The following is a 17,197-nucleotide window of genomic DNA, read 5'->3' as shown; positions in this document are numbered from 1 at the left end:
AGCCCTGGAAATAGCCAGAAGGGATCTGATAGCAATGCATTCGCACGTTAGAACTAACTTCCTTCTTTCTCGTGCTGCCTTTTAGCTTGCGCCAAGATTCATTTTTAATCTTACCTGACTTACCAACACTCTATTGCCCACGCACTTGTGGACAAGAGTGCTATCCACTGCCAAAAGCAGATAGTGATGCAGTTAGTTCGCGGCCGTGCCTCGCGTATATCCGGCTTATTCGCATCTCGAACGAGGTCATGGACATGGCAAGGGCCCGTACTGTAGCAGTACAGTACAGGTAATCTCCATCTATAGCCTGTAATAGAGACAATATCAGCTCCAGCCGTCATTTGCTAGCCCTAGACCCGCGTCACCGTCCACCGCCCTGAGACCTGGTCCCTTGCACCGCCGCCAGTTCTTACCGCAGCGACAGGGGGTTCCAAGGCGCATTTTCTCAACAAGCTCCATAATGGGAGCCAGAGACGCAATAGACGCGCTGAGTTGTGTGTGGCAAGACAGAGAACCTGATTTTCCAACCCCCACCGCCGAAAATCAGATACTAGTGCTCTGATCCCAGAGCAGATTGGCAAAGCTAAGCGCTGCGATTGTCGCGGCAAAAGCACATCCGGGTGCATGACCCTGTCTGTAATCGTCTGGCGCTGTAAGAACTTGATGGCCCAGTCAGCCTTGTTGGATCCTCCCACGTATCCGTTTAGACCGGACCCCAAGAAAAAGGAAAATGCAAGGCACCGGCACCAGATAATGAGAGTAAGACGTCAAGATCCCTGTTTTAGCCGCCGATTATTATTCTTGTTATTGCAGTCATTCGACTGTCATCACCGTCCTCTCACTTTCCCCCTTTTCTCTTCTTCCGTTTCCAGGGCATCTCCAACACCGCGGGATTGGCGTCACATCTCGCAATGTAACCCCTCCACGCGAATCCGCTGGTGGAGTGACATGGACCTACATGTTCCCGCGGCGGGCCCTGGCGGTAGCGTCCCTGTGGCGCCTGTTGCGGTTTAGCCTTGGCTGAGTCTCGAAAGCCACTTCCGAAGCTTTGGCCACGACGGGCGACTTTTGTTTTGACGTTGCGACTCTGAATATTGATTCAACAAGGTGCTGTCGCGCGGGTGATTTTCTTTTCATTCTTCTTTTTTGATGCGTATTGCTACCAATAACTCTTAACGCCTCGTGTATGCGTTTTGTAGTGAGTACTTGACAACGTTCACCGTATCGACATGCCTCTGTGCTACTACCATGTATACGACGTGAGTTTCGGGGTGGAACTGACTGACCCGTTGGGATACCTGTGATGGAACACCATCCGGATCGAACGTGCATTTTGTTCTTATGTCATCATAAAATATCACTTTTTTACAGCAAGCTCATCTTGCATAGCAACATCAATCTATGTTCTTCTATTTGATTCAACTTGTTACTGAGTTTGACTATAGCAGCGGTCAAGACACCTTGATAGTCATGTTTGTGATACGACAGAGGCATCATTCACCTCCTCTTTCCTGCACGTTGCCGACGATCATATCGCCTATAAGAAGCCATGATTCCCCTCTCTCCCGTGAACATCTTTTCTCTCCTTCACTATTCTTCTTCTCTACCAATCTTTCCAATGTGATGTTATCAGGACTCTAAGATGGAGGCGTCGCATCATAACGGCACATTTACAGACAATTGCGACATCTTATGGATATTGATTTCTCACGACTTTGTCATGATTCAACTTGACCAACCTATAGCTGGCTATTATTCCAGTCACAATATTCATCCAACTCACGCAAAGATGGCAATCAGCGCTTCACGTTGGTCGGAGACTATTGATCTTTCTCAATCAAGAGACATTCATCCTCGACATTTTCCCAATCTATAGATACATGAAAGAAACGCGAGAGTTCAACTGCCATGGATGAAGAACGCAGGAAAAGGCTATCAGGTGGATTTAAACGATACCATACGAGTTTAGAATCTCGCGAAACCCAACTTCTCGAACAATGCCGTGAAGCTCTGGAACGAACCAGTCAAATTACTCAGAATCATACTTTATCAACCTTGCAGATGTCAAATAGCACGACATTTGGATTCTTCCTCCTTCAGTTTTCTCAAAACAAAATACGGCAAGCGCTTGGCGAACTGCAGAGTCTGGTTTACCAGATTGGATGCAGAAATCCCGACAGGAAACTGTTCTCTTTGAGATAACATAGACCTACTTCCATCAAACCTTTAACCATCATACGCGGGTTGTTGTTCACGGCGGGAACGAAGCTGCCATGGACTATTATTCGGCAGAGACCGAGGCCTTGGGCTTTATGCTGTCTTGGGATATGCTATTGGACAACGGAATCATCCTGCAAGCTTGGCATGGCTATCACAGCAGTTATAATGGCTGTTCCGACAGATGCTTGGCGACCTCTCATTGGCTTCATGGCCTAGTTTATGGACCATTCAGCCAGCAACTGAAAGAGACTGGTCAGCGATGGAAGTATCACACCCACTTGTTTACATATATCTGAAGAAATACGGGTTCTCTACCAGACTTGTTTCTTCCGTCCAGCGCAAGTAATGAGGGTAACCCAACAGACATTCGCAAAGGGAATTATATGGGACTCTTTCACTTGAGATTGCTGCTTGACTCCGTTTTTCAGCGTGCATCGAGAAGGTGTTTTGTGCGCATACGATAGGCGCAATGCCAAATTTATATACGCAAACATCAAAGCCATCTTTGGCTTACCGAACTTTGAGATAAGCAGCAGTTCACGACAACGTCCCAACTGTGGGCGTCGAGCACCTATAGAAGCTGCTAATGTTGGACAACAATACCGGGCTGGGCTGGCTCGTATGACTTAAAGTCACAAGTCCAGTCTAGCCAGAGCGTTGGGGCTCTGCCACCTTTGCGTCCACGATGAACACGAGAGGGTTGTTGTGCGTGTGGACACCCCATGGATTCAGCAGTAAGAAGTCCCTCTAGTTCCCTATTTAGGCCCCCGGCGAAGATCTCATTTCACAAAAATTCTCGCTGAAATGGTTTGCGAGAGGTCTAATGAAACGGCGCGCGCTACCATTTGAATGATTGATGCTAAATGATCAGTAGACACATGTAGGCTTTGTTGCTTATACCAGGCTTTAACGTGTTGACTATGCGGTCTACTAATAAGGCTGGAGCAAAGATTGATGCTATATGCTATCAAACAATTTGCAAACTCAGACTCATCAGCAGAAGTACTCGTGGCAAACATCAATATAATGAGCACAGAAGTCAATCTCCATACCGAGTGTTGCATCATCATCATTGCGACCCTCCACCACAACGCCAAAGCCATGCTGCAAGTCCATGATCGCTTATACCGCCTCGGGCAAGTAAAGCAAGCGCGTTGATTCACATTGGTTGTTAAGGATACATTCCACAATCACCAGGAGCGCGCGATGCTTACTAAATGGGCTCGACGCCTTTTGGCGGAATGCAAGTTGCCAGACTACTAGTAGGTTACCGGGCTGATGAGTATTTACTAACTGACATAAAGAAAGACACTTCCCTCTCGCCTCGAACAACACCACAAGCAACACCATTTCCTCATTGTCATGCTTTCAGATTCGCAATGGATTCAATCACTTGCACGTATTGCACCCTCAATGTGGCTTCAGAGCCAACAAAAGGCCATGCTGTTGGCCAATGCTTTGCGTAAGTCGCACCTTGGAATCACTGTTTTGATGTTGAGCGTCACTTATGGTCTTACTTATGCAGCGGCTCGACGGCGACGTTATCAATTCGATAGAGTGCCCCATTGACACTATGACTGACACATTTACATTTTTATCTATACATAAGAATACTTGCTCGCGATGGCATCATCAACACAGACGTTGCCGGGATCAAGTACTCTTGCCAGTTTGACACCCCATCTGTGCCATTAAATGATATGAAAATATTACTATGATGAAAATTTACTGACTGAGAGGATATCTATCAATGGTGGCGATTACACGGTAAACTTGGAATCCTGAGGTGCGAAGATCTCAGCGAAACATTGTACGCAATACAATGTAAACATTTATTTACTACAAGCCTTGTTCAAATTGCGGCTATTACAACGACAAAGAGCGTTCTTAGGCAACACCTATCTTCTTGCTATTTATGGTTGGCCGATGTTGATAGGAAAGAGGACGCCCCAGATGGGAAAGATGTAAGAGTGGCCAAACAGGAAAAAAGATACCACCAAAGTCAGAAGATTGATAGGTAGGTACTTAGCTAAGCTGGATGTGATTTGTCATATAGCAATCAACCGAACCTATAATATAGACATTGCCAGAAGCATACGAGAATTTATACCTAATGTCACGTTATCATAGCATTATGGCTTCTGTACCTAGGTGATGCAAAAGATACAAACAGCTACCTATAAATCAAGAACCTTTGCTTTATGTATGACTAGAGGTATTCATCTCGACATCAACGCATTGCCAAACTACCCAGATGTGAGAGCATGGCAACATATACTAATTGCACTCCAGGTCCTGAGGCTGCGCACACGGTTGGCCAGTTTTAGGATGAATCGCAAGACGCTGTAGCTACGATGTACAGCAAATGCTCCCGATTTTTCTTCTCATTATTTATAGCTCAGCGCGTGGTCTAAGATCCAAGATCAGTATGTCGGCCGTTGCTGTGTGGTTGGCGTTTAGAACCGCCCATCACTACCAAGTCGATCTTGCATACTGTCTATGCATTGCTTACAGAGATGTTAAATGCTTTATTGTCAGACTGGGCCAAGTGAGATACTAATTATATGTACAGCTTACGCAGCAATACTTCTAAGCCTCTAATAACACGTCTGTATATTCACTTGTTCATGAGATCGGATCTAGTACCAGCTGGTAGTATTCTAGACCAGATGTATGCTATAAGTGTTTCATGATTCCTGTCAGATTTAATGAATTGGCTGATTTCTATCTCATATCATTCTGTTTGATATGGCGCATGAATTTCGAGTAAAGTGCGCGATAGACCGTGATTTGAGACTTGCTCGCTCAGAGCGATATTGCTTAAGGTCTGCTGATCTGCTGAGATCTTGTTGAATCTGGTATTCTTCTTCCCTGCTTCCGATCCCATGGCGTATCGCACTCTCAGTTGCGAGAGTCTATAGCAAACAAGCTAGAGCTGACTCCCCTATGCCTTCGACGACGATCAGTATTGGGGCCTTTGCAAGAATGCTAGACTCTTTGAATTTGCCAATGCTAAGTAGTAAAGGCTCGCTTCGTGAGGCTTCGGCCAGCGTTGCATTACGTTGTTAGAAGTAAAACCTCTGCAGCCGGCTCTTCTTGGTAAAAAAACTTGATCTCGAATACGGCCTTGTTCCGAATGGTTTCTTTTTCTCGCCCCTTGTTCAAACGACTCGGGGTTCGCAGCTCCTCTCTATTCAGCCAGAGGATTCGCATGTATCGTCACCTTTTCAATTCGAAACGGCTCATTCGGGCGACTCTTCTTATCCACCTCAACAGCCTCCATCTTCGCCAACGTCACCATCCCCTCGTCACCAATCACCTTCCCAAAGACAGTATTCAAGCCATCAAGATGAGGCGCCTTGTCAAACGTGATGAAGAACTGCGAGCCATTGGTGCCGGGTCCTTTATTGGCCATGGAAACGAAGCCTCTGCCGCTGTGTCTTAGCGCGGGTCGGATCTCGTCTTCAAAGGGCCCGCCCCAGATCGACTGGCCGCCCTTTGGGTTTTCGGCGGTTGGGTTGGCGGGCGCTCCTGTTTGCACCATGAATTTGGGGATCAGGCGGTGGAAGGGCGACTGGTCGTAGTAGCCGGAGGCGCAGAGAGCCAGGAAGTTCTGTTGCGAGGCACTGGATGTTAGCGGTTGAAAAGCAGGCGATTGCTTGTGAATTGTGGTAAAAGGAGAAAATGATCATAGATACCTCTGCTGTCTTGGGGACGCTCTCGCAAAAGACTTCAATCTTGATGTCGCCCAGCGACGTGTGAAGCGTGACGGACATTGTGGCTGGTGAGTTGTGTTTGTTAGAGCTGCAAGATTTCGCGAGTCTTGATTGCCGCAGTGCTATGAGCATATGCTTCAAAGTGGAAGCTAACCCGATTAGGTAATCAGCTTTAAAGGTACCAAAGACAACTTATAACTTCAAATGTGTTCAAGGCATCACTATTTGGCAACACCATTTGCCATTTATAGTAGCATATAATTAATTAGTTAATGTTATACATTAGCTTTAAATTATATCAAAAGTAGAACGTTTTCAATTATACTCCGTTTGAGACCTCTCAAAGACCAGCCTTCCATCTCAACCTTCCTTTCCTCCATACATCACATTCATTCTATATCCCTTATTTTTCTCACCATATCTCCAATTTTTACTCTATGAACAGATCACTTGTTTTCTCAAATAAAAGGGAGTGCCCAATCAAGCTCCCACGGCTTCTCCATTATCGGCCACTCCGTCTGCTCCAATGGCACATTTCCATCCCTGACGAAGATGACAACATTCTTCCATTTCCAATACTCTATCTGCTTCAAAGCAGCTTTCGCGTCTTCAATATCCGAGGCTCTCATATTCTCCATATTCACCTCACAAGAGTTTCTATCTTGTTCTATGAGCAGTAAAAGAGCCTCTTGCCCCTCCGCTACCGGGGGAAAATAGTCTCTTGCTTCTTCATCTAATCCATTAGCGATAAGCATGTGTAGCTTGGACCATTCTTGATGTTTGATAGTACCCAATTGTGACTGAGAATTGTTTGCTTCAAGCTGCTCAAGCGTGTCTTTATGGCGGCGGTGTTTCTCTTCTTCAGCATCCTCAGCACTACTATATGATGCATGCTGCTTTTGGGACTGACTATAGGTGGGAGGTTGTTGTGGCTGCTTCGAAGAGTCTGTCTGTTTATGTTTTGGTCGCATCGTTTGTTCAGATTGAGAAGGTGAAGACGTCTTGGTCGAAGCACCCTTTCTGAAACGCCCCCGAAATCTGATCCGGTACTCTCGACACTTCCACTGAGTTCCTATGATATCCTGGCCTCTAGCTGCAAAGTATATTCTCAGAACCGGCGCATTATCGGGAATGACTTGAGGCTCATCTCCGGGGATCTCTTGAGGTTCATCATGGGGAACGACATGAAGCGCATCCTTGGGAGGCACTCGGGGTACAATAACTGACTCTGAAGAACCGCGATGACAGCAGAGGTATCCACAGAGATTTCTCATCTCTAGCGTTAGAGAGGGAATTATTCATTTTTTCTGATATTGGCGATGGCTCAGCCGTAAGAATTCCGCCGAGTTAATAAATCCATTTGGAGCGGCCTGTAATTGATAGCATTATCAAGACAAAGAAACGTGTAAAACAAAGCCAGAAGGTCAGAAATGTCACTCGGAAATTCTCCTATATACGACTAGCATACTTCTCATAGGTTCCCCAGCTCATCACAATACCAAGTCGTATCCATTCATATACTCATGTGTTCAGGCTCAAGGCCATTGAGCAGCTCAGTTGCAATTGTGAACAGTAGCTATCGCTTTGGAAAGGTGAACGAAAGAAAAATAAACGTGGTTCTGTTCTGTTCTGGGCTTTGTTTCGAAAAGGCATGCTTCCAAACTTTGTACAATGTCTATTTAGAAAACCCCCCTCGTACGTTATATATACTAGTTATCGCCACTGCTGGTCAGAAAAAAAAAGTAAGCTCACCGTGAAAACGCCGTGCCACTAATTTGTTCCTCCCGTGTCGAACGAAGCCAAATGCTATGCTGCACTAGAAACTTTTTCTTTTGGCTTTGTATCAGCGCGAAGTGAAATCTTTGTTGTGAATGGGTTACATATGAAAGAGCTGCTCCTCATTAAACGAGCTAATCCTTGAATATTGCTCCAGTAGATGCCTTATATCTCCAATTTGCCCCGTCGCCGGTTCGCCTCTTTTATGTCGTAGCTTTCTTTGTTGAATCTGATTATATTCGTGGCATAAACCCGGTAAATCTTACTGGGAGCATCCAATTGATTGGAAAAGTCTTGTGTGGTCTTCACTCGCTCTGCGTAGAGTAGCAAAACGCTCAAAGTTCATGGGCAGTCAACCGCTCAAAAACATCAGCCCATGCGCCGCCTCTTATTCCCATGATCAGGGCTACCGTTCAACCCCAAGTCATCTCGGAGAATTTCCTCAGTTCCCGCAGGACTTGGAGTATCAAACTTATGGTTCATCACATCAAGTCCGTTGTGAAGTCCATCTGCATCGATATTGAAGTTGAAATCGTTTCCATCTCCAAATTGAGCATCATTCAGGAAGGCGTTACTATCAAAGAACTGGTCCAAATCGACAGGTGGAGCGTCAAAATAGGCTTCGCTTCCGTCGTCTATGCCTGGAATGTGCCCGTTCGGACTTAACGGCCCCAAAATGTCGCTAAGCTCATGAATCTTTGCATCCTGTTCATTCTGCAGTTGTTTTAGTTGTTCGAGTTCAGTCTGGTTCGTGCCAATATGTTGCAGGGACGGCGCTGGCATAGTCGGTGACCGCATGATGGGTGAGAGGGATGGCGCTACGGGGCTACTGCTTTGCGCTGGAGGAGGGACGGCTGATGCGGCAGTGGCAGGAGGCCTTTTAGCCAAAGGATCAGACACAGCAGGTATGTTTGGCATCGCAGAAGATGTTGTCTGTGATGCCATCAAGTCGACTAGTTTGCTCCTCTGGTCGTTACTCAAAGTATTCGGAGTATTGTTCACAAGTTCGGTTGCGTCTGGTAAATCAAGGGGATTGCTTGCATTGTGGTCATTTATTATCTTCATCATCCGTTCGTGGGGGTTAACCTCGAGTTCTTGCCTCAGGTTCGATGTCGTATCCGAAGGTGATGTATCGACCAGCTCAGTAACATGCCCCATCTCAGGATGAGCCCCAACAGGTTGATACGGTGTGCTGCTGGCTGACGGCGACCGGCTCGGCTGAACCAATGGCTGGTTGACCTGGGGGATTCCTGGGAGCAGTTTCTGAGTCTTTCTAGGTGTGGGAACGCTCATTGAGCTGGCAGTGCTAGGCTGGTGAGCGTGGAAGAAATCTCCCAAATCAACAACGCTGCCTTGGTGGGTTGGCTGTGGTCCTTGATTGGCAATCAAGCTAGAAATGATATCTCCAACATTCTGCGGGTTACCCTGATCCTCCAAGGTTTTTCTGAAGACGTTGGCTAGGAAATTGAGGATAGCATTAATCGAGTTCTGATGTCGGTCATGCTGGCTCTGGAACAGCATCGCCTGGTTGTATAAATCGTTGTTATTTCGCTGTAGACGGTTAATAGCTCCGAGAATCAGCTTCTGCTGCTCTCGCACTTTCTGTAGCTCCTCTTTGATCAATGTCATCTCCTTCTTGGGCAGAGCCTGATTGGCGTCAGTCCCAGCAGCGGGTAGAGATCGGTTCGTGTTGTTGGCCGACGGAATACCCTGATGAGCCAAGATATCTTCGTGGATAACTTCCTCTTCACTATCCACATCGCCGTCCTGGCCCTTGTTGCCCTTTTTCGATTTGCCACCGCTCTTCGGCTTATTTATAAGCCATAGAAGATTCGGGTGGCCTCGTCGGAAATATGGATTCGAATACTCGCTTGGGCTCTTGTTTTTGCGCTCGCTTGCTCTCATGGAGTTGTCTGAAAGCCCTACGCACTTATGGAAGCCATACATGTTGAGCTGTCGCACGAAAGACGCATAGTTGTTGTGTTTGAACAACTCGGGAATCAGCGTCTTGGCAAATTCATCCTCGTCCAGTACTATGAAAGAGTCGCCCTTTTCCGACCAGCGAATCAAATCTTCATTTTTGCGTTCTTCCAGAAAGCTGATTCAAGATTTAGTACGTGGCGTTCCTGCCTAGAGTTCCGCTGCAGAAACTTACCTGCTTAGTTTTTGAACGAATGGCGGAATCTGCTTCCTTTTAGCCTGAGCTTCTCGTTTCGCCTTCTGGGCCATTTCTTCTAAAACTTCCACGTTGTCCTGCTCCACTCTGCCCTCCGTCGCGGTCTGCGGAACGAGGAGGCCGTCATCGCCAAAGGCGTTCCACTGGTCCGAAGAAGTGTCGTACGAAGCTCTAAGATTCGTGGGAACAAGAGCACGGTTCGTTTGTCGCCGTGCAAGTGAGTTCGATGGCGCATTCACAGCCGGGGGGTATGCCTGCTGTGCTTGCGCAAGTCCGTATGGATCTTCGCGGTGTGCTGTGGCAGCACTAAAGTAATCGGTCGGCTCAGTCGCACCGCCAGCGGTATTCCATTGCATCATAGGGTTCGCTCCAGTACTAAGGTCGGCTGGATGTGATTGCGGCACATTCCGCTGGATCGGCACGACTGGCGTCGCACCGGGCGCTGCTCGCTTCCGGGAATTTGATGCAGACATGTCTAAGAATATACGACGCCGTAGGAGCCGGTCGCTGAGCTATTCAAGCGAGGAATTGCGCGAGAAGAAACGTCAGAGGTGTGGAATTTCTTATGGGGTGAGTCGAGGTCCAGTCGCGATATCGAAAGCCGATGGATGATGCCTAGAACAGTGCTGAGCCCGCAGCCCAAAGGCAAGGTAAAGCAGCCTGCAGTATCTCGAAGAGCAGGCCGATTTACTGCTGCATCCAGCAACAGTGAGCTGATTGGAATTGGGCGCGAGCGGGAGGTTAGCGCCTGCCCTCGGGCCGGAGAGAGAACACGTCGGCTTTCTTGGCTGATTATGCAAACCCGAGATCGATAAGGCCGTTGCGAAAGGCTGTGAAATTCGCTGGCCGCAGCAATGAGCTGGGCGTATGAAAATGATAGTGGCGTGGCACGCGCGGTTGTCAATGTAATCAGGCAACCGGTTGCAGCCTAGAGAGTAGAAAGAAATAAAATAAAACTACCACCTCTCTGGCGGTACCTATGCCTCGGCGCCTGATACTCTGCGGCAATCCGAGCTCTCTGAATTTTGCCGGCGCGACGCTCGTTGGGCGGATCCAGCTGGGCTGCGTCAAACGCAACCAAAAGAGGGAAAATTCTGTTCGGCCGCAGCGAGGCCTCGGTTCCGGCGCGGGGGTTTGGCGATTTATGGCGTGCTCAGGCGCGCAGCGGGCAGCTCGTTCGTTGGGCTGGCCGAGATATCAGCCCAGCTCGATGGCAGGAAGTCGGGCGTGGTCGAGAAAATGTTGATTTCACAATTACCAAGGACTTTCGCAAGAGTGGGCTTCGGTCAGCGGTCTAAGGATGTCATCGCGGCGTCTAGCCAGATCGGCCAATCAGCACGCGAGGCGATAGAGGCTGCTCAGCGAAATAAAGCTGTCAGCACGTGATGATAAGCCGCCTTGTCCGTGCTAGTGTCCCATAGATGAGTTCTGGACTCGGGACAAACAGCAAACTTTGTTCATTGTTGCGTCTAGATTGCGGAATGAAGTCCGGACAAATAGCACACAAACATAGCTTAACTTGCTGGTCGAAATTACTACACCCAACAACCACAGTATCTAGCAGCAGACGGTTTACACTTGGACAGCAATTTTGATCAAAAAAAGAAAGCTTACATGATGGTTGCAGTACAGCCCACAATGAGAAACGGAGATCACTGCCCAAAGTGGTCTTATCGCTCATATCTTTTGGTCCAGACCGTTCTGCTCATTGTAAAATCATGCGATATTCGAAGAGTTCGTTCTGAGTTCATGCACGCTGAAGTCATGGATTTGCCAAACATGTATACCTCTTGTAAAATTCTAACGGCCCGTTACAATATAATCGTCATTGTAAAACATAACAATGAGACAACGATACATGGTGAACTCATTGGGGCCGAGCAAAAAGCAAAAAGCAATGTCCTCGGTGAGGCTCGAACTCACGACCTTCAGATGGCCCAAACTTGATGTTTGAATCATATTGATGTCAATATGAGACTGACGCGCTAGCCAACTGCGCCACGAAGACCTTGTTGGAAACCCGGCGTCGCTAAACCTTACCAGAAACCTCAACTGTAACGGGGGATCTCAGAACTTTAATGAATTGGTTCTCAATTCGAGGCATTCTCGAGCTCATTGTATGTGGAGTGAAGCTAAGATAGCGTGGAGTAAAGGTGGTTTCTGCTTGGTACCACCTAGCTGAAGATTGGCAGCTTTGGGTTTCCCGAGCTAGGTACATTTAGATATAACCGATGTCTTGATCCAGATTCAGCATAACCAACGAAGAGAGTATATACAAAGTAGAACATGATAGCAATCATAGTAAGAGCTAAAGCACTACCCATACGCTACGCCATAATACCAAAAATTAATGATAAGAAGCATTACATTATGTGAGTACCTTAGAATCCAAACTTTCATTTCGCTCCCCTACCAGCCAATGAAGAAGCTTTCGCCATCTGAGCATTCCTTGCTTGATCCCACGCCCTCCCAGATCCCCCAGATCGAGCCTCTCGCTCAGCGCGTTTCTCCTCTTTTAGAGTCCGAGCCTTCTCCCGCGGATCAATGACGACCAGCTCCTCTTCAGCCTTCCTACGGTTGCTGAGGTCCTTGCCGAGCTTATCGGCCGCAAACGAAAGTGCGTGTGACATCCAACCTTCGTCGTCACTATCCTCCTTGCCCTGTTTATCCCACGACGTGCAGCTTTGGCAATTTGCAATAAAGTGCAAGTCACATAGCTCTGCTTCTTCGTCTGGTAAGGGCTTCTCTACTTCGCCCTCCTTGTTATTGACGGGAATTTCTGCAGCTGTCTCTTTTGATGGCGGAGCTTTCTCAAGCTTCGCTTGGAAAGCTTTTAGCAGGCGAAGGGATGACTGTTCTTCGCTTGCTGTTGTATTGTTACCGCCGGGCCGCCTTTTTCTTCCTCGTATGGATGTTTCGGGTATCATTGTTTCTAACGCGGATTTCTTCTTTTCTTTGACTGGTTGCTCGGAGTGGACTGTCCTCCTCATTGATGCCTTTAGAGCTGCTAGCTCTTCATTGGCCCTTTCTAATGCACTCTTCTCCTTGGCCGGCTCTGGCTCCGGTGATGGTTTGGGCGACGGTTCCTTATGTCTCTTGCGCAAAGGAATATCCATTGGTCTCTCCTCTTCCATTTCGTCATCGCCCTTTGTTTCAGCAACCGATTCGTCTGGCTTATCATGGGTCGTGCGACTTTCGCTTGCTTGCTTATCTGCGGCTTTCGGTTTAGAAGGCTTTGATTTTGAGCTCTTCTCTCTGGGAGCAGGAGTCTCTTCCTCCTCTGCCATGACTATCCTTGAGTCAAACTTGGCCTTTTTAAAGACAGGCACGTCCTCATCGCCCTCTTCGTCTCCAAAGCTGAGCAGCTGCTTTCCGCCTTTCCTTTTCTTCTTCTTCTCTTTTTCTACTTTTGGCTTTTCCTGTATTTGTGCCACCCTCGATCGCTTTCTCATATCGCCAAAGGGGTTAACCAAAATTTCCACCCGCTCAATCTTGACCGGATATAGCGGTCGGTCGGTCGATTCATCCACTTCTGATTCGCCAATCTTTGCCAAGTTGTAGATTGTGTCTCCGGCAACTCTGCCAAACATTGTGTTCTTGCCATTCAGTTCCTCTGCTTTGTCTAGTGTAAAGAAGAATTGACTTCCGTTCGTGTCTGGTTTGCCTTCGTTGGCCATGGCCAGGAGACCGCGTCGGTTGATCTTTAGTCGGGAGTGAAATTCGTCTCTGAAGTTGATGCCGTTGGGTCCTGCGTTCTGTCCATGTCTCTGGTCCATGGGCCAGGGATCCAGATCGCCGCCAAAAGCGCCTCCGTCGTAGATTGACTCGCCACCATTTCCGGTTCCTGTAGGGTCACCACCTTGCACGATGAAGTTGGGGACGAGTCGGTGGAAGATTGTGCCATCGTAATAGCCGTCCAGACAGTGCTGAAGGAAATTGCGGCACGTCAGTGGTGTCTGCTTGGCGAAGAGCTCGACGTGGATTTCTCCTAGGGTTGTGTGCAGGACTGCCGAGCCCGTGGGCTGCGGCTCGAGATTGTATATCGAAGACATGACCAGCCGTATGTCATGAAGCCTCCTTTGTATGTTGCCTTTAGCTGTAGCTGTCGCAAAAGTTGTAGCTGAACCACGCGAGCTTGACATAACCCAGTATCGCGCCAGACCCACTGTTATCGATAGCAGCGATTAGGCGCCGCAAAGGTTCTGAGCATGCGAACATGTGAACAACGTAGGTACGAGCGCATATACAGACAGCACATAATCAAAAGGAGCAGTAGTGCGCTTATGTCTCGTTCAACTTGACATCTTTTTTTTCTAGTCTTTTTATTGAGAAAGATAGTTTGGCGACTGAATAGTCTTTTCAAGTCTGGCTACATAAACTTCTGTGTCAGTCCCCTCTTGCTGGCTTACACATATGCGCATCGTGAAATCTACCCTAGAACATGGCGGCTCTCGATCTGATGGAGGAACCACCAACTCCTCTCTTCGTTATTGGGTAAAAATTTAGCATTTTGAATATAGATAGGTAGAATGCGAGCTATCTACTACGATTTTTGGGAGTAGATAAGGTACAAGTATGGTGTGTGAAATGGGTGTGTTTTTATTATGCCCTGACAGATTCACAATCTTGACCGGCCGTGTAAGGAAAAAGTATGATACAGGCCACGATAACTCATAACCCCGAGAGGTGCGCCTAAATAAAAATGAAAGAAATCCATCTTCAATGCACGATGCAAGCCACGTTCCATGGAGAGAAAATGGAATATATTTAAAAAAAAAAAATAACAAAAGAAATTTGAAAAAATAAAAGTCCGAGGAGATGTGCCTTTGCCAAGTACTGCATGAAGCTCCATACCGTACTTAGCCTGATTACGGGGATAACGAGAAGGATACAAATATCAGGAGTACTAAAATACGCCTTCAGAATCAACCAACACAGGTAGACAGCCAGAGACTTCTTTCAACTCTGTGCCTGTGGCTGAATTTTCTTTTAAGCTTAGAGCGGCGCTCTCCGCATGTTCGCAAACAGCCTGGGGCTAAACCGAGAGTTGCAGGATCGCAGGGCGGCTCAAGCGCCATGAGCAAGACGGGGAGTCGGACAGGGCAAAGGAACCGATTGGCGGAAGCTCCAAACAAAGGCGGCCACTTTTGTTAGTGGCGCATTTGGTGTTGATGCAATTTGGAAGCTGGGTGCGTGGGGCATGTGTGGGCTGCCTCAAAATCGCGAACAAGTCTTAGCCAGGTCCTGCTCGTAAAGACAACAAAGAAGATGAAACTAGGTACTTGGAGTAGTACCAGACGGAACAAACTTGCATTGATGTTAAAGCGGTGCGACTTCATGCCGAGCCATCCAGTCTCACACCTCTGTCTCACCTCGCAATGCGGGAGATTGACGCTCCTCAGAGTGGTTCGACCGCCAACCTGGCCATCAAGCTAAAACCACCATCAGCCAATGCTCCAGCGGATGCTCCAGCGAAGGTAGGGGCTGAGCACCAAACGTCAGCAGCCCCAGCCCCCCTAATTTGCCGGAACGGCAGCTGCTCGCTGATGTGCCGATGCGTGGACGTCACCGTCGTCACAGCAGGCAGAGCTCTCCGGCGATTCCTTGTTTTCTCTCTCTTACATACACCTCAACCGATCCAGACTCTGCGTGGCGAGAGGGCGTCGATGGGCATTGAGTCTTCTGCTTCTGCTGATTTTATTACTCTTGCTGCGTTCTAATAATAACTGGCGTCTTATTGCCATTACTGTCTTTATTTGCGTTGCTTGTTGATATATTGATACCCCCTACAAATCGCCTGTCAAAATGAATCCCGCAAAGCTTCTTGAGGAGCACAACACTGCTGTTGCCAGTATCCAAGAACAAGTCAAGCACTTCTACGACAACAAGAAGCAGTTCCGAGTCTATCATGGCTCCACCAGCTCTACGCGCCCGCTGTCCTTCAAGGCCGATGCCATTGTCGACACCAGCAGCATGGACCGTATCTTTCCCGTGAATCTGGAGACCATGACTGTGCAGGCCGAGCCCAAGGTGCCCATGGACGCGCTGGCCGCTCATACGCTCAAACACGGAGTCATTCCCAAGATTGTGATGGAGTTCAAGGGAATCACCGTTGGCGGCGGCTACTCTGGCTTTTCCGGCGAGAGCAGCATGTACCGCTATGGTCTTTTCAATAACACCGTGTCCGAGATCGAGATTGTGCTTGGCGACGGCACGCTGGAAAAGGCCAATCGCGAACGCAACGCAGACCTGCTCGAGCATGCTGCAGGCAGCCTGGGGACCTTTGGTATCGTTACCCTGCTCACCATTGAGCTGATTCCGGCCACTCCGTTCGTTCAATTGGACGTCCAGCTGGTCGACGACGTTGCCAAGGCCCACGATCTCTTTGAGGAAGCCGCCAAAGACGAGTCGATTCACTTCATCGATGGCGTCTACTTCCGCAGGGGCGTAATTGTCGTCATGTTTGGACGTTTTATCAAGACCCTGCCCAAAGGCAAATTCCCTCTTAAAAAGATGGAGGTGCATTGGTTTGCCGACACTATTGAAGCTGCCATCAAGAAGCAGCCTACCGCGGACAAGCCTGCGGATCTCTACATGTATACCCCCGACTACCTCTTCCGCTACGACCACGGTGCTTTCTGGGGCGGCAAGCTTGCCTTTAAGCATTTCCACGTACCTGAGAATGCCATTACTCGCCGCCTGGCCGACCCCTTCCTCGATAGCCGTACCTGCTACCACGCGCTGCACAAGTCCGGACTTGCCAACGAATATGTCGTCCAGGATTTTGGTATCCCGGCTAGCACTGTCAAGGAGTTTATTGCCTTTGTCAATGACACGTTGCCAGAGCTGCAAATTTTCCTGGCTCCTTGCAAGGCTCCCAGAGAGATTGGTCTGACGTCTCGTTTCAACGCCCGTGTCGATGAAGTCTCGGACCAGCGTATTTTTGCCGTCGGTGTCTACGGCCGCGGACCTCGTGACCCCAAAGCCTTTTACGAGCTTAACCGCAAGCTTGAGCTGCGCAGTGCCGAACTCATGGGAGCCAAGCTCCTGTATGCGCGAACATACTATACCGAGGACGAATTTTGGCTCATCTACCGCAAGGATGTCTACGACGAAATGCGCAAGAAGTACAAGGCCGAGACGCTGCCCTCTGTCTATGACAAGCTCAAGGCCGACATGGACACTGGCGCAGGCAAGCGCAGGCCTGTGCGTGGCATTCTCGAGACGATGTGGGACAAGGCCATTGGCAACAAGGCTTATATCCCTGTAAAGAAATGAGCACACATAATCTGCGAAATATGGGCGATTT

General features: G+C 48.3%; 5 protein-coding genes across 5 annotated transcripts; 2 read left to right on the top strand and 3 right to left on the bottom strand.

Moving 5' to 3' along the window:
• Nucleotides 1–5,410: 5,410 nt before the first annotated feature.
• On the bottom strand, nt 5,411–5,996 carry TGAM01_v208289 (peptidyl-prolyl cis-trans isomerase 10; the record flags this gene model as incomplete). Its single annotated transcript, XM_024550294.1, has 2 exons — nt 5,411–5,833; nt 5,919–5,996. The coding sequence occupies 2 exons, from the start codon at nt 5,994–5,996 to the stop codon at nt 5,411–5,413; spliced, it is 501 nt and encodes a 166-aa protein (XP_024404951.1).
• A 2,085-nt stretch (nt 5,997–8,081) lies between these two features.
• On the bottom strand, nt 8,082–10,361 carry TGAM01_v208288 (hypothetical protein; the record flags this gene model as incomplete). Its single annotated transcript, XM_018807955.1, has 2 exons — nt 8,082–9,810; nt 9,868–10,361. The coding sequence occupies 2 exons, from the start codon at nt 10,359–10,361 to the stop codon at nt 8,082–8,084; spliced, it is 2,223 nt and encodes a 740-aa protein (XP_018658860.1).
• Nucleotides 10,362–12,284: 1,923 nt separating this feature from the next.
• Nucleotides 12,285–13,940, bottom strand: TGAM01_v208287 (peptidyl-prolyl isomerase CWC27; the record flags this gene model as incomplete). Its single annotated transcript, XM_018807956.1, has 1 exon — nt 12,285–13,940. One exon carries the CDS (start codon nt 13,938–13,940, stop codon nt 12,285–12,287), a length of 1,656 nt encoding a protein of 551 aa, XP_018658861.1.
• A 1,326-nt stretch (nt 13,941–15,266) lies between these two features.
• On the top strand, nt 15,267–15,608 carry TGAM01_v208286 (hypothetical protein; the record flags this gene model as incomplete). The annotated part of the gene is made up of 1 exon (XM_018807957.1): nt 15,267–15,608. One exon carries the CDS (start codon nt 15,267–15,269, stop codon nt 15,606–15,608), a length of 342 nt encoding a protein of 113 aa, XP_018658862.1.
• Nucleotides 15,609–15,693: 85 nt separating this feature from the next.
• On the top strand, nt 15,694–17,166 carry TGAM01_v208285 (FAD binding domain-containing protein; the record flags this gene model as incomplete). The annotated part of the gene is made up of 1 exon (XM_018807958.1): nt 15,694–17,166. The coding sequence occupies one exon, from the start codon at nt 15,694–15,696 to the stop codon at nt 17,164–17,166; it is 1,473 nt and encodes a 490-aa protein (XP_018658863.1).
• Between the last annotated feature and the right edge of the window lie 31 nt (nt 17,167–17,197).

This window comes from Trichoderma gamsii, assembly GCF_001481775.2.
Source record: "Trichoderma gamsii strain T6085 chromosome Unknown Scaffold_34.2, whole genome shotgun sequence".
NCBI classification, from domain to species: Eukaryota; Fungi; Ascomycota; class Sordariomycetes; order Hypocreales; family Hypocreaceae; genus Trichoderma; species Trichoderma gamsii.
This window is presented reverse-complemented; position numbering and strand designations above follow the sequence as displayed.